The sequence below is a fragment of the Lissotriton helveticus genome, chromosome 2_1, assembly GCF_964261635.1.
Source record: "Lissotriton helveticus chromosome 2_1, aLisHel1.1, whole genome shotgun sequence".
Classification (NCBI taxonomy): Eukaryota; Metazoa; Chordata; class Amphibia; order Caudata; family Salamandridae; genus Lissotriton; species Lissotriton helveticus.
In genome coordinates, this window is record NC_136059.1 from 1,937,594,537 (window position 1) to 1,937,607,391 (window position 12,855).

General features: G+C 46.6%; 1 protein-coding gene across 1 annotated transcript; it reads right to left on the reverse strand.

Annotated features, from left to right (window-relative positions):
- Nucleotides 1–9,213: 9,213 nt before the first annotated feature.
- On the reverse strand, nucleotides 9,214–10,821 carry LOC144819978 (uncharacterized). Its single transcript, XM_078677652.1, has 2 exons — nucleotides 10,518–10,821; nucleotides 9,214–10,242 (listed from the first exon to the last, which is right to left on the reverse strand). Exons 1-2 carry the CDS (start codon nucleotides 10,672–10,674, stop codon nucleotides 9,257–9,259), a joined length of 1,143 nt encoding a protein of 380 aa, XP_078533778.1. The 5' UTR covers nucleotides 10,675–10,821; the 3' UTR covers nucleotides 9,214–9,256.
- Between the last annotated feature and the right edge of the window lie 2,034 nt (nucleotides 10,822–12,855).

Below are 12,855 nucleotides of genomic sequence, written 5' to 3' on the forward strand. Positions count from 1 at the left end.
CCAACCCTTCAGATACCTACACTCTGCCTCCCTCTCTCTCGCACACACACCCTGCATCCACCAAAGCAACAGTGGAGGATGTTCTATCTCCTACCTCGCTACTAAGTCCTGGAGCGTACTCCCCCTTCACCTCCAGACCTCATCCTCTCTTCTGGAATTCAGTAAGGGACTAAAAAAATGGGTTTCAAATGAAACCACCCTGTAACAGCAAGGCCATTAGCTCCTGCATGCACTCGTGGGTGATTAGCTTCACGTTGTAAAGCCCATTTTAATATGATTTTGGATTTGATTTGAGGACGTCCACTAAACACCAGGGATTTCAAAATGGAGCCAAACAATTAAAAACAGGGGGCGACCTACCTTGGCATCGAGCCCTGTCCTGCCCTAAAAGGGGCAGTATAGTCTTTTTACCTCCCTACGGGCAGATAGGAGGTTTGTCACAATTGGGAAGAATGCCCCAAATCTACCTACTGGTGGGCAGATAGTCCACCTGACACTAGGGATTTTTCCTTTGGGGCAAAAGAAAGTGGTATGGGTGTTGCACTCGCCACCCCCCCCAGCCCCCACCCCAAAAGGGGACAAACCAGTTGTTTTGCCCCCTGGGGGCAGGCAGGAGGTTTGCCCCTAGTTTGCCCTTGGGGGGCAGAAAGCCCACTGTATGGCAGGATTATATATTTTTTTAAATAATGGGGTTGGTCTAGCCCATCCTAACATTCGCCCCACCATCACCCCGAAAGCCTCAACAGTCTTTCTGCTCCTCAGTGTGCTAAACAATCCCATCCCAATGGTAAGCAAGAGGACATTTGTTCCTTTTGGGTGTTATTTTTACATGTGGCCCAGTAAAGCTTGGTGAACTCCTAATAATGCCCCACTTGCAGTGGTGAATGGCTGAAATTTGACTGAAAACATATTTTCCTCACATTTCTGTGAGGAAATCTTCAGCAATCTGTAGTCAGCCACAAATTTTCTTCCACTGTGAGTTCCCACATGTCCCCTGATAAGAACGGTACTGCACTTGTGTGGCATCAATCTTTCTGCCCCCCTGGGGGCAGGTGAGGGTGATTACTCCCAATCTGCTCCTCTCAAAGGGCAGAAACCCCCACTAGATACCATGCAAAACCTTGTACGTGAAATTTCATTGACTTCGGTTTGATCCGTTCCTGTTGTGGGCACCAAGCCAAGCCACACAAGTGGCACAGCATTTTTATCAGCACAAGTAGGGTAATGCTAGGTTGTAGAAATTTTGTAGATTCCTGTGGATTCTGGAACTTTTCAGCACATGCATTTAAGGAAAATTGATTGATTGAAAAAACTTTATTTCGGCTACAAGCCATAAAAGTATAAAAATAGCATCACATTGCAAAAATCCAATGGTTACATTTAAAGCACAGAAAAATGACATGAACAATAAATATCTTGGGGGGGAGGCTCACAAGGGGAAAGTCACAATCAATGAATTACAATTATAATCAATTACAATTACCAAAATAAAATCAGATTCCTATCATATAAATAATTAAAAAAGCCAGTATACTTAAAACATACATCAGGATTAAAAATGCATAATATGCACATAAATAGAGAAAACCAAGCATTATGTTTTGACACCAAGTTTCTTCCTAATCATACAAACACTAAATAGATACCTACTTACACCAAACACTACCAATTGGGAAGTAGTGGATCTAAGTAAGCGCTCAGCTTCTTTAAATGTTCTTACACCCAAGTTTTTACACAATGGTTTGATCCATCTTACCCTAGGTTTCTTATAAACTGGACAAAAGAAAAGCACATGAGCTTCGTCTTCTTTTACTTTTTGTACGCATAGAGTACAGAGATCCAGCTCCGTATTTGTGTTGTGTCCCCACCTACAAGTGTTTGCATTTATATGCAGTACTCCATATCTAAATTGCAGAAATACTGTTTTGGCAAGTGGTGGTTCTATTTCGTCCATGAATGGTTCAAACGAAGCTGTATCCTTAAATAGCAAACACTTAAGGGTTAGTGTACCAATATTAGAATCATGTAGCCTTTCATTATTAACGTATGACCAGAAGGAAAGCTTTAATAGCTTTTTACAATTCGGTGTTAAAGACAAAGGATTATCCCAAAAGTGAGCTAGCCCTAGTTTAGAGAACCAGTTAGAAATGTGTTTTAACCATTTAATAGAATTAAATGTATTCAAACCCATAATTTCTAGTAAACCACTTTTATAGTCATGGAGCTCTGGCGTGGTCCATAATCTCACCCAGTAAAGCAACGGCCTTAAATGCACCTGAAGGTCTGTACGCTTGATATCAATATCCAGGTGCGTTGGAACTAAGGGCGTTCTCAGTGGAATTCTAAGTAGCCGTCTTATGAAATTGTTTTCATCGTGGTCAAAATTCTTTTTAGAATGGGGTCCCCATATTTCGGCACCATATAGTGCCGCTGTTTGCGCTTTTGCTTTAAAAACTTCCAAAGCCGGTGTAATAGCTTTGGAGAGGCTCCCCCCATGAGTTTTTAAGATAGGCAGTGAATTATGTTTTAGTATCAACCTGCTTTTTTCCAGTTGGCCCTTCCATGATAATTTCTTATCCAGCATAATGCCTAGATAATTAAAGCACTCCACATATTCTAATTTTGTATCTTTTAGGACCAGGTTCTTTTTAAAAGATTTTTGTGGGTTTAGGGCCATATATTTAGTCTTTGAGGAGTTAATTTCTAACCCCTTTACCTCACAATAGCTATAAAATTGGTTTACCAAATTTTGAAGTCCTTTTGGAGTTTGAGAGATTAAAATGGTGTCATCAGCAAATAATAATGCTGTGATCACCTCGTTGCCCAACTTTGGAGAATCATGGTTATAATTAGCCAAAAAAGGCGGAATATCATTCACATAGAGGGAAAAAAGCGTGGGGGCCAGCACGCATCCGTGCCGTACCCCCCTTCTCACTGGTATTGCCTTAGAGACCTCACCATTTCTCCCCCACCTCACTTTGGCATAATTTCCTGTGTGAAGCCTAACGAGTACTGAAAGAAGTTCACACGGAACACCCATTTTCCTCAAAGTGGCCCACAAAAGGGAACGGGGAACAAGATCAAACGCTGCACGTAGATCCATAAATGCTACGTACAAGCTACCCCTCCTAATGTTTACATACTTCCAACAAATACACATGAACCTAAAGACCTGGTCTACGGTACTTGTCTTTAATCTAAACCCGGCCTGGTATTTAGAAAGGATCTTGGATTCCTCTATCCACTCTAAAAGACGGTTTAAAATATGTCTGGCGAAGATTTTTTGTAAAAGATCAATTAAACTGATCGGTCTGTAATTGGCTGGATCGTATCGATCCCCTTTTTTAAAAATTGTGACAATTTCGGCCCCTTTCCAGGTCTCGGGAATTGGTGTCCCTGCCGCTATGGAGTTACAAAAGAAGTTTATATACGGGCACCAAACTTCAATATCGTGCTTAAATAAATCCCCAGGAATTTTATCAGGGCCTGGTGCTTTCCCTGCCTTAGTGGCGTGGAGTGCCCGCATTGTCTCCTCGTCACTAAACTGTAACAAACCAACGCTAGAAACCCGGTCAATTTCCTGGTCGTCAATACCCAGGCCCGCTTCTCCTAAGTCATATAGTTTAGAAAAGTGATCACACCATGTTTTTTCATCTAGATAATGATCCGTAATGGATCATCCCGTCTTATTCTGTTTAGATATCAGGCTCCAAAAGGTACATTGATCGCGCATCCTGGCTGCATTAAGGAGATCCTCCCAAACAGAGTCATCCCATTCCTTTTTTGCCAGGGTGAGGGTCTTATTATAGACATGTCTGCCCTCTCTGATACTCACCCGATCCTTAGTCTTAACTGCCTGAATTAAATTAGATTTTGCTAAACGACATTGCTTATTATACCAGGGATTATCTAGTTCGGTGTGCCTAGTCTTAATTGTTTTATCCTTAACATAAATTTTACTCAGTAGAGGGGTCAGGGAGTCCACCAGCTGATGGTGCATGTCAAGGACTTCCTGGGAACCCAAGCAAAGGTTTCCATAGCGGGAGATGGTATCTGCAAAAGTGTTATAAATATTTACCATTATCTCTTCTTTGGCTAGAATGTAAGGCCATTTAACGGACCACCTGTTGTTCGAAACCTGGAGCTCACCCTCCTTCTTGGTTGACTCTATCCCAACAATTGGGGCCATAAATAACTTTGCATCCAACCTCAATTGTAATGGGAAATGGTCACTCTCTGTTCTGTGCTCTATTCTAAAGTCCAATAGCAAATGCCACAAATTAATTGTAACCATTATAAAATCAATGAGCGATTTACAATTACCTTTACTATATGTATAGGCTGCTGGTTTATCAGAGTCAAATCGACCGTTACATGCCCTTAGCTCATGGGCCATAGCTAACTGGAAAATCTGTATGGCTGCCACTGTACTTTTGACTGGTCTTAAACTATCAAGCATAGGAATGTTATTTGCCCCGTCCTGTTCCTCAAGAAGATTTTCTAGTCCCAAGACAGGCTCAAAGCGACAATTGAAGTCCCCACCTATAAGAACTTGTGAGTCAGCTCCCAATGTATCCAAATATGATCTCAAGTGTTCTACAGCCACGGATTCCTTATTCTGAGAGTTGGGCCTATTATAAATATTTATTACATACAATACCCCCATTTCTTTTGTCAACATTTTGACCCCGAGAAGATCATGGGAGGGGAGAGGAAGAGGGGAAACATCAACATTCAAGGTTATTCTTACCCAAATTATTAAACCCCCCGATGGTCTTCCTCTCACTGAGGGAATTGCTCCACAGTGGAAAGTCTTGTAACCCAATCTGTGGACAATGTCTATAGCCCAAGTCTCTTGTAAGAGAATAATGTCTTGCTCTTCCATATAGGAGCTCCAGACGCTGTCCCGAAGATTTCTGGTTAACCCCGCGATATTCCATGACATTAGCTTTACAGATGGCATTATTACTTGGGTAACCGCAGAAGTGGAAAGGATATCCAAGGACTTTGATTCAACAACTGCCTTACCCCCTTCGACAGAAACCAGAGCCCCATTATTAAGATCTGTGCCTTGACCATATTTGTATGTAGAGGGTGAATCCAACTGTCTTAATTCACTAATCACAACCTCAGGTACTCTAGTAGGTCGCCCTCTAGACAGGCAAACAGAAGGTAAGCTATCACATGGATCCAAGTTGGAAACAAGTTCCGTAAGGAAAATGCATAATTTCAGGCAATGTTTGAGGTATGCAGGGCACTGTGGGTAAAAAACCTCATGGGTTTTATGCAAGGCACACCACCCTGGAATCCCTTGGTTGTATAGTTTTCAAAACTTTCTGTGGTTTGTACCTTTGCCTGGGTTGCACCACAGCACGGCCACAAATATTGCACCTACCCTATTGCTTATCTATCAATATAGCGCTTTAGGTCCTTTTGTGTCATGGGATCTTGGACCACCCACACAAATGGAGTATCATTCTTATTGGGTGACATTTGAGAACTCAGGGTGTTATGAAATGTGTGGCTCCCTGCAGGTTCCAGAACATTTTGGTCAGAGAAATGTGAGGTAAATACGTTACTTTTTTACCAACATTTTATGTTTGCCAGGGCTTCTGGGTAAAATTACCTAGTGAGAGCCATGCAAATCATCTCATCCTAGATTCCCCTAGAAGTGTAGTTTTAAAAAACCTTCAGGTTTGCTAGCTTTCCAGTTAGAAATGTAGTCTCTAGTTGGCAGTGGTTTGCATCCTGTCCAAGTAGGGACCCTCACTCTAGTCAGGCTAAGGGAGTCACACAGCTATGCCAACCCCTGCTCACCCTCTTGGTAGCTTGGCACGAGCAGGCAGGCTTGTTCAGAGGTAATGTGTAAAGTATTTGTGCATACACATACAGTACTACAGTAAGAAAAAATACAAAATAATACCACACCAGTTTAGAAAAATAAAAAATATTCAACTGGATAAAACATGATGAAAACAATAAAAATCCAACATACACAAGTACAGATGTGTACAGTTCCTTGAAGTCGAAAGCACCAACAGGGGCTGTCACGGCGTCATGAGCAACACAAATACAACAGTTCAGGGGTGCGGCATCGGGAAGACCCACAGAACAGTACCTTTGGTAATGAAGAGGCCTTGGGGACATTGCGATAAAACCCGAAGATGAGGCGTTGCTGGCATCGGCTCCGAAATTGGGGCAGAAGGTGTAGAGGCCTTTAGGCCTTGGCATCACATGCAGTACAGGTCGATCTCCATGACATGAAGGTCTGGAGTGCTGGCATTGGCAGGGCCGGGGCTGCGATGTCATCGCGGTTGGTGCGTTGCGCTCTTCACAAGCGGTGATTGCGGCTTTGGTGCAGGCAGCGACGTCTGTGCTGAAGCGCTGTCATTGACAGTCCCAGGGCTGCGATGTGAGACAGGGCGATGCGTTGTGCTCTTCACGAGCGGGGCCCTCAGCCACGGTGCAGGCAGAGGGATTGGAGATGAAATTGGAGATGATGGCGCTGCCATCGGAACGCCAGGGGCTGCAATGTCATTGAGGCCGTGCATCGTGCTCTTCAAGAGTGGTGCTCTCGGCTTTGGTGCAGGAAACGGCATCGATGACGGCGTCAGAGTGTTTTCTCTTGGTTTTCAGTACACCTCCTAGTTCCAAGGGTCCAGGCCTGGCTTTGGCACCTTTTGGCAAAGCAAAGCTCTCAGCAGAGGAGCCCAAGTGCTGGTAATAGGATGTAGATTAAGTATTTTCTGGCCCTGGGACTTCTAAAAGGAGACAAGCCCTTGGAGAAACTTAGGATTGCAGGATGTAGAATGAAAACTCCAGTCCTTTCACTACTCAAGGCAGAAGCAGCAAGCAGCAGGCCAACACAGCAAAGCAAAACAGCAAAGTGACAGTTCCTCCTGACAGCTTGTCCAGCTCCTCTGCTTAGCAGAGTGTCCTTTAGTCCAGAAGTCTTATGATTTGAGAGTGTCAGAGGCCCAATAGTTATACCCCTTTCTGCATTTGTATTAGGCAAATTTCAAAGCAAAGTTTTTGGAGTACACAAGACCATGCCTTTCCCTGAACTCGCTCCAGACACACTACTGGAGGGTGGAGACATCTTTGTGTGAGGACAGCCACAGCCCTATTCAGGTGTCAATGACCTCCCACCACTCTTACTCAAAAGGCACACCAGCCTGGTGATGGGCCATCAGGATATGCAAGGCACACCTCAGCTCCCTTTGTGTGACTGTCTAGAGTAAAAGCACAAGAGACCATGGGCCCGATGTAGGTAGGCCGTTACCGATCGGTAACGGCCGAAAATACCGAATCTGGGCCCTTACCGATCGGTATACTGGCATCGAGATGTAGGGCACAAAAAAAAGTACAAATGGGAGCGAAAACCGAATCGGAATGATTACCGAATGTAAAAGAATGCGATACGTACATACCGAAAATCGGATACAGTACGAATCGGTAACACACCGAATCGGATGCAAACACCGAATCGGTGCATGTACCGAATCGGTAGTGACACCGAATCGGACAGAAGCCGAATCGGTGCATGTACCGAATCGGTAGTGACACCGAATCGGACATAAGCCGAATCGGTGCATGTACCGATTCGGTAGTGACACCGATTCGGACATAAGCCGAATCGGTGCATGTACCGATTCGGTAGTGACACCGATTCGGACATAAGCCGAATCGGTGCATGTACCGATTCGGTAGTGACACCGAATCGGACAGAAGCCGAATCGGAGAACCTACCAATTCGGTAGATTCACCGATCGGGAAAATCCCCGCTTCGGACAGATGGGGAGATGTAGGGAGACACAGAAACACCGATTTTGGCTCAAAATCGGTAGAATCCACTCGGAAATTACCATGGATTACGATCAGGTGGTAACCAACTCCAACCCATAAAAACAGCCCCAAAATGCATTGCAACTTGCAGGATGGCAGCTTTTTATGTCATAGCGAGGCGGCTACGGCTACAGCAGCAAGGAGAGAGGGAATGGCAAAGAGAGGAGCAGGTATACAGACAACGTATCACCCTGGTCATGCTGACAGATGCAGAGATCCTACAGCGGTACAGGCTGGACTCAGAGACCATCACAGACCTCATTAGGGACCTCCAACCCCTGTTGCAGCACCCCACCCCAAGGGCACACGCAATCCCTGTGCAGGTGCAGGTGCTATGCTGCCTACACCTGCTGGCGTCTGGCAGCTACCAAAGTGTAGTCGCTGTGGCAGGAGGGGTGACCCAGAGCAGCCTGTCAAGGTTCTTCCACAAGTTCCTTGATGCCATGATCCAGAGGATGGCCCACTACATTTCCTTCCCTGCAACCCAGGCAGAACTTGTACAGACCAAAGCAGACTTTTACCAGATGGCAAGATTCCCCCACATCATTGGCTGCATAGACGGCACACACATTCCGATTTGCCCACCATCTGACACAGAATACATCTACCGCAATCGGAAGTCCACTCACACCATCAACGTACAGGTGATCTGCAATGCGAAATGCATCATCACAGACCTGGTAGCAAAATTTCCGGGTAGTACCCACGACTCCTACATTTTCCAACAGAGCGGCATCTATGCACGGCTGATGGCTGGGGAATTTGGAGAAGGATACCTCCTAGGTGAGACACATCATCAGCCCCCCATAACCAAAAACAGCAAAGTGAAATACATGTATGCATGTAAGTAATTTTACCCCTTTTCCTTCTAGGCGACAGTGCATATGCCCTCCGTTCATTCATTCTCACCCCCTACCTCAACCCCTCTACACCCAGCCAAAGGAGGTATAACCGTGCCCACAAAAGCACCAGGAATGTTGTGGAAAGGACATTCGGCATCTGGAAAAGCAGGTTTAGATGCCTGCACAAGAGTGGAGGTGCAAGGCAGTACACCCCCATCACCTGTTGCAAAATCATAGCTGTCTGTGCAATGTTACACAACCTTGCGGTGAAGAAGGGCACTGAGGTGGAGTTGAGTGACTACGAGGACCATGATGACGACGAAGCTGTGCCACTAACACAGCCAGCTGGGGTGTGTACGCCAAGTGATGGGAGACATAGACGTGAGGAGATAACAGCAAACTATTTCTGAGTGAGTAAAAATGCACAGACAGGTGAATGGTTGTGTTGAATAAGCAATTTTTAATACTGTTGCTACACAGTTACTGCACTGATGTGCAACAAAACAAAGGTGTAATGTCAATGAAAACAAAAGTCTAGGGTCCAGGTTGCCTCACCCGCCCTTGCTAGGCTATTTCTTTGAGCGCTTTGCAGCCCCACTGTGGTGTCCCTCACCCCCTTCAGAATGACCAGCGGCATCTGCGGAGCGCCTGGTGCTCCTGCGTGGCTCTGACGCAGCGCTGGCCGGGCTGCTGCGGCTGCTGCTGTCCCCAGCATCCCCCAGGTCCAGGGCAGGATTTGCGGCAGTGTTAGAGATGATCAAGGCCTCCATTGCTGTCGTGATGCGGGCCATTCCCCTTGTCAACTCTGCGGTATTTTGAGCGAGACTAGACTCCATGTTGGCACCACGCTGACAGAGTTGTGCCGTTGCTGCAGCAAGGCGGCTCAAGGAGCGGTTCTGCACCCGGGCATCCCGCCTGCGCACCACCTCTTGCTCCTCCATTCTGCCACATAACTGTGTGATGGCAGTGGTTAGCCTGCCTAAACCTGCTACTGCCTCCTTGTTGGAAGCCACAAAGGCCTGAAATCCTTTCACCATTTCCCCCATCTGCAGGTTGTGCTGCAGGAGCTGGCGTTGGCATGCCATGATGGATTTCGCCTGCTGCCTTTGGATCTTCACCATATTGCCTTCGAGGCCCCGGAACACACTGGCCTCCCGTGCTGGGTCTGCAGTGGTGGGAATGGCACGGCGCCGGGTACTGCTGCTGCCCGCCTGCTGCGTGGGCTGGGGTGCCACTGGTGGGGGTGTGGTGCTGGCCGGGGCCTGAGCCCCTGCTCCCAGGACAGGGTGTACTGGAGCCACAGTGGCAGGAGCTGGTGTAGGTGGAAAGAGCTCCCTTGTCGGGGAGTTCTCTGGGGAGAATTGCAAGGAGGGTGTGCTTTGCATTTGTGGGGAGTGAAGTGCATCAAAGTCAATTTCCAGGTCTCCCTCAATATCCAGGCCTATGGTGTTTTCCTCCTCCTCCTCGGCAGCCTGACTCGTGCTCGGCCCTGCGAGTGCAGTGGTAGATGGTGCTGCTGCCTCCTTTGGCAGTGTTTGTCCGCCTGATGGTGCCCCTAGGTACAAAGAAGCATTTGTAAATAGAGTACCGATGTATTACAGTCAGTACAATTAAAGCATTCCACATGTCCTAGCATCTCCGTAGAATGTGTTCCACTGTTTCATGTCTTGTGATTCTGCACTGCCATATTTTGATACCTACTGCTGACTGGATGTACCATGATGCTTGTCTCTTGTATGTTGGTTGCAGTACTGTGCTGGGGTTTGGCTATGCATTGTGTCTAATGGGGAGGTGTCTGGTAGGGTGTGTCCTGATGCGCATGCCTCTTACCTGTAGCTGTAGCTCTGGCTGAGCTGTCCAGGGTCCCAATTCCGGTCACGCTCTCCCTCTCAATGGTGCTGGAGACCAGTTCCTCCAGCTCGGTGAGGGGTGGCGCCGGGTTCCTGCCACCACCAGTGACTCCAGCCTGCTTCTGGATCTCTGCCATCTTCCGTTTGGTCAGGCTGCGGATGTCGTAGAAGCGCTTCTTCAGCTCATCCAGGGACCTGGGGGTGACACCCACAGCGTTGACCTTCTGACCGATATCGCTCCAGAGCCTCCTCTTGGTGCATTCTGGCACATTGAGGGACAGCCTTCCGAATAGCTGCCGGTGCACCCTCACCACCTCCTCAACCAACACCTGCAGCTCGGTGCTGCTGAACTTAGGCTTCCTCTTCTGGCTGGACTTCTGGCTCTCACTCTGGTTTGCCATCTTGGTCTGAACAGTTCACTACCTCCTACTCCCACTGCTGCTAACTGTGACTGCTCAGCTCAGGCAGGCTCTCCAGAAAGTTCTTAATTGGCTGCACCTGCCAGGGTTGCCACTCCCTGTTTGGGAGGGGGAGGGGGAGCCACCTCATTGGCTGAAGCGGCTTTAACCGATTCGGCTATCTCCGAATCGGATAATACCGATTCGGTAAAATCCGAATCGGTATCATCTGATTCGGAGATAGCCGAATCGGTTTCTTCAATGCATTCCTATGGGCTTTTTGGCCATGGGTGTGTTTTCATACCTCCGATTCGGTAATAGCCGAATCTGATTTTTCCGACTCGGCTAATTCCGATTCGGTGGTAGCCGATTCGGCTAGTTCCGATTCGGTGGTAGCCGATTCGGCTAGTTCCGATTCGGTGGTAGGCGATTCGGTAGTTTCCGATTCGGTCCGTGCTGATTCGGTACGTACCGATTCACATTACCGATGCCGACCGATTCCTTATTATTTCGCTGTTTGTTTCCTACATCTCGTTTTCCGATTTCAGAATACCGAATCGGCCCGCCTCGGTATTTTGGAATCGGAAATTCCCTTTTACCTACATCGGGCCCCAAATGTCAGCAAAATCAGACGTGGAGTCTACAGACAGGCAGAGGCACAGAACGGTTAAGCAAGAAAATGCCTACTTTCTAAAAGTGCCACTTTCAAGGACACAATTTATAAACAAACTTCACCAAAAATTTATTTTTAAATTGTGAGTTCAGAGACCGAAACTCCAAATCTCTATCTGTCCCCTATGGGAAATTACACTTAAAAGATATTTCAAGGCAATCCCCATGTTACCCTATGGGAGAGATAGTCCTTGCAATAGTGAAAATTTAAATTAGCAGTATTCCACTATTAGGACATTTAAAACATTGCAGTACTTGTCCTACCTATACAATGTACCCTGACCATCTGGATGCTTTGGGCCTAACTTGGGGGTAACTTATATGTAGTAAAAGAGTAGGTTAGGGCCTGGCAAGTGGGTGCACTTGCCAGGTCGAAATGGTAGTTCACAACTGCACACACAGACACTGCAGTGGCTGGTCTGAGACATGTTTGCAGGGCTACTCGTGTGGGTGGCACAATCAATGTGGAAGGCCCACTAGTAGAATTTGATCTACAGGCATTGGGCACACTTGGTGCACTTTACCAGGGACTTTCTAGTAAATCAAATATGCCAGTCATGGATAAATCAATCACCAAGACAGACAGCATATGCACTTTAGCACTGGTTAGCAATGGTAAAGTGCACAGAGTCATAAAGCAAACAAAAACAAGTCAGAAAAAATAGGAGAAAGAAGGCAAAAGGTTTGGGGATACCCTGCAAAAAGGGCAGGTCCAGCATTTTCCTAGGGGCCGGCTGAGTTAGTACCCAAAATCCACTGCTACCACATTCCCCAAAAAGGGTGAGTTTTGAATGGAAAAATATGAGGTGTTCATGTTGTGTTTTGGACCCTTTCCTGTCGCAGGCACTAGGCCTACCCACACATGTGAGGTACTATTATTATCAGGAGACTTGAAGGAATGCTGGGTGGAAAGAAGTTTTGGGCTCCAAACAGATTCTAGAACTTTAAATCACAGAAATCTGAGGTAAATGTGTTCTTTTAGTCCAAATTTGAGGTTTGCAAGGGATTCTGAGTAAAAGAAAACTAGTGAAATCCATTCAAGTCACCCATCTTGGATTCCCCCAGGTGTCTAGTTTTCAAAAATGTGCAGGTTTGCTAGATTTCCCTAGGGGTTGGCTGAAATAGGGCCCAAAAAATACAGCTACCCACTTGACAAAATGGGTCCGTTTTGAGTAGAAAAATGTGATGTATCCATGTTGCATGTTGGGCCCTTTACTGTTGCGAGCACTAGGCCTATCCACATAAGTG

Bases quoted from the DNA above. Each gene is read 5' to 3' on its own strand.
- LOC144819978 (XM_078677652.1), bottom strand. From the start codon at position 10,674: ATGGCAGAGATCCAGAAGCAGGCTGGAGTCACTGGTGGTGGCAGGAAC. The intron at 10,243-10,517 runs GTAAGAGGCATG...CTTTGTACCTAG, and splicing joins AGCCAGAGCTACAGCTACAG to GGGCACCATCAGGCGGACAA.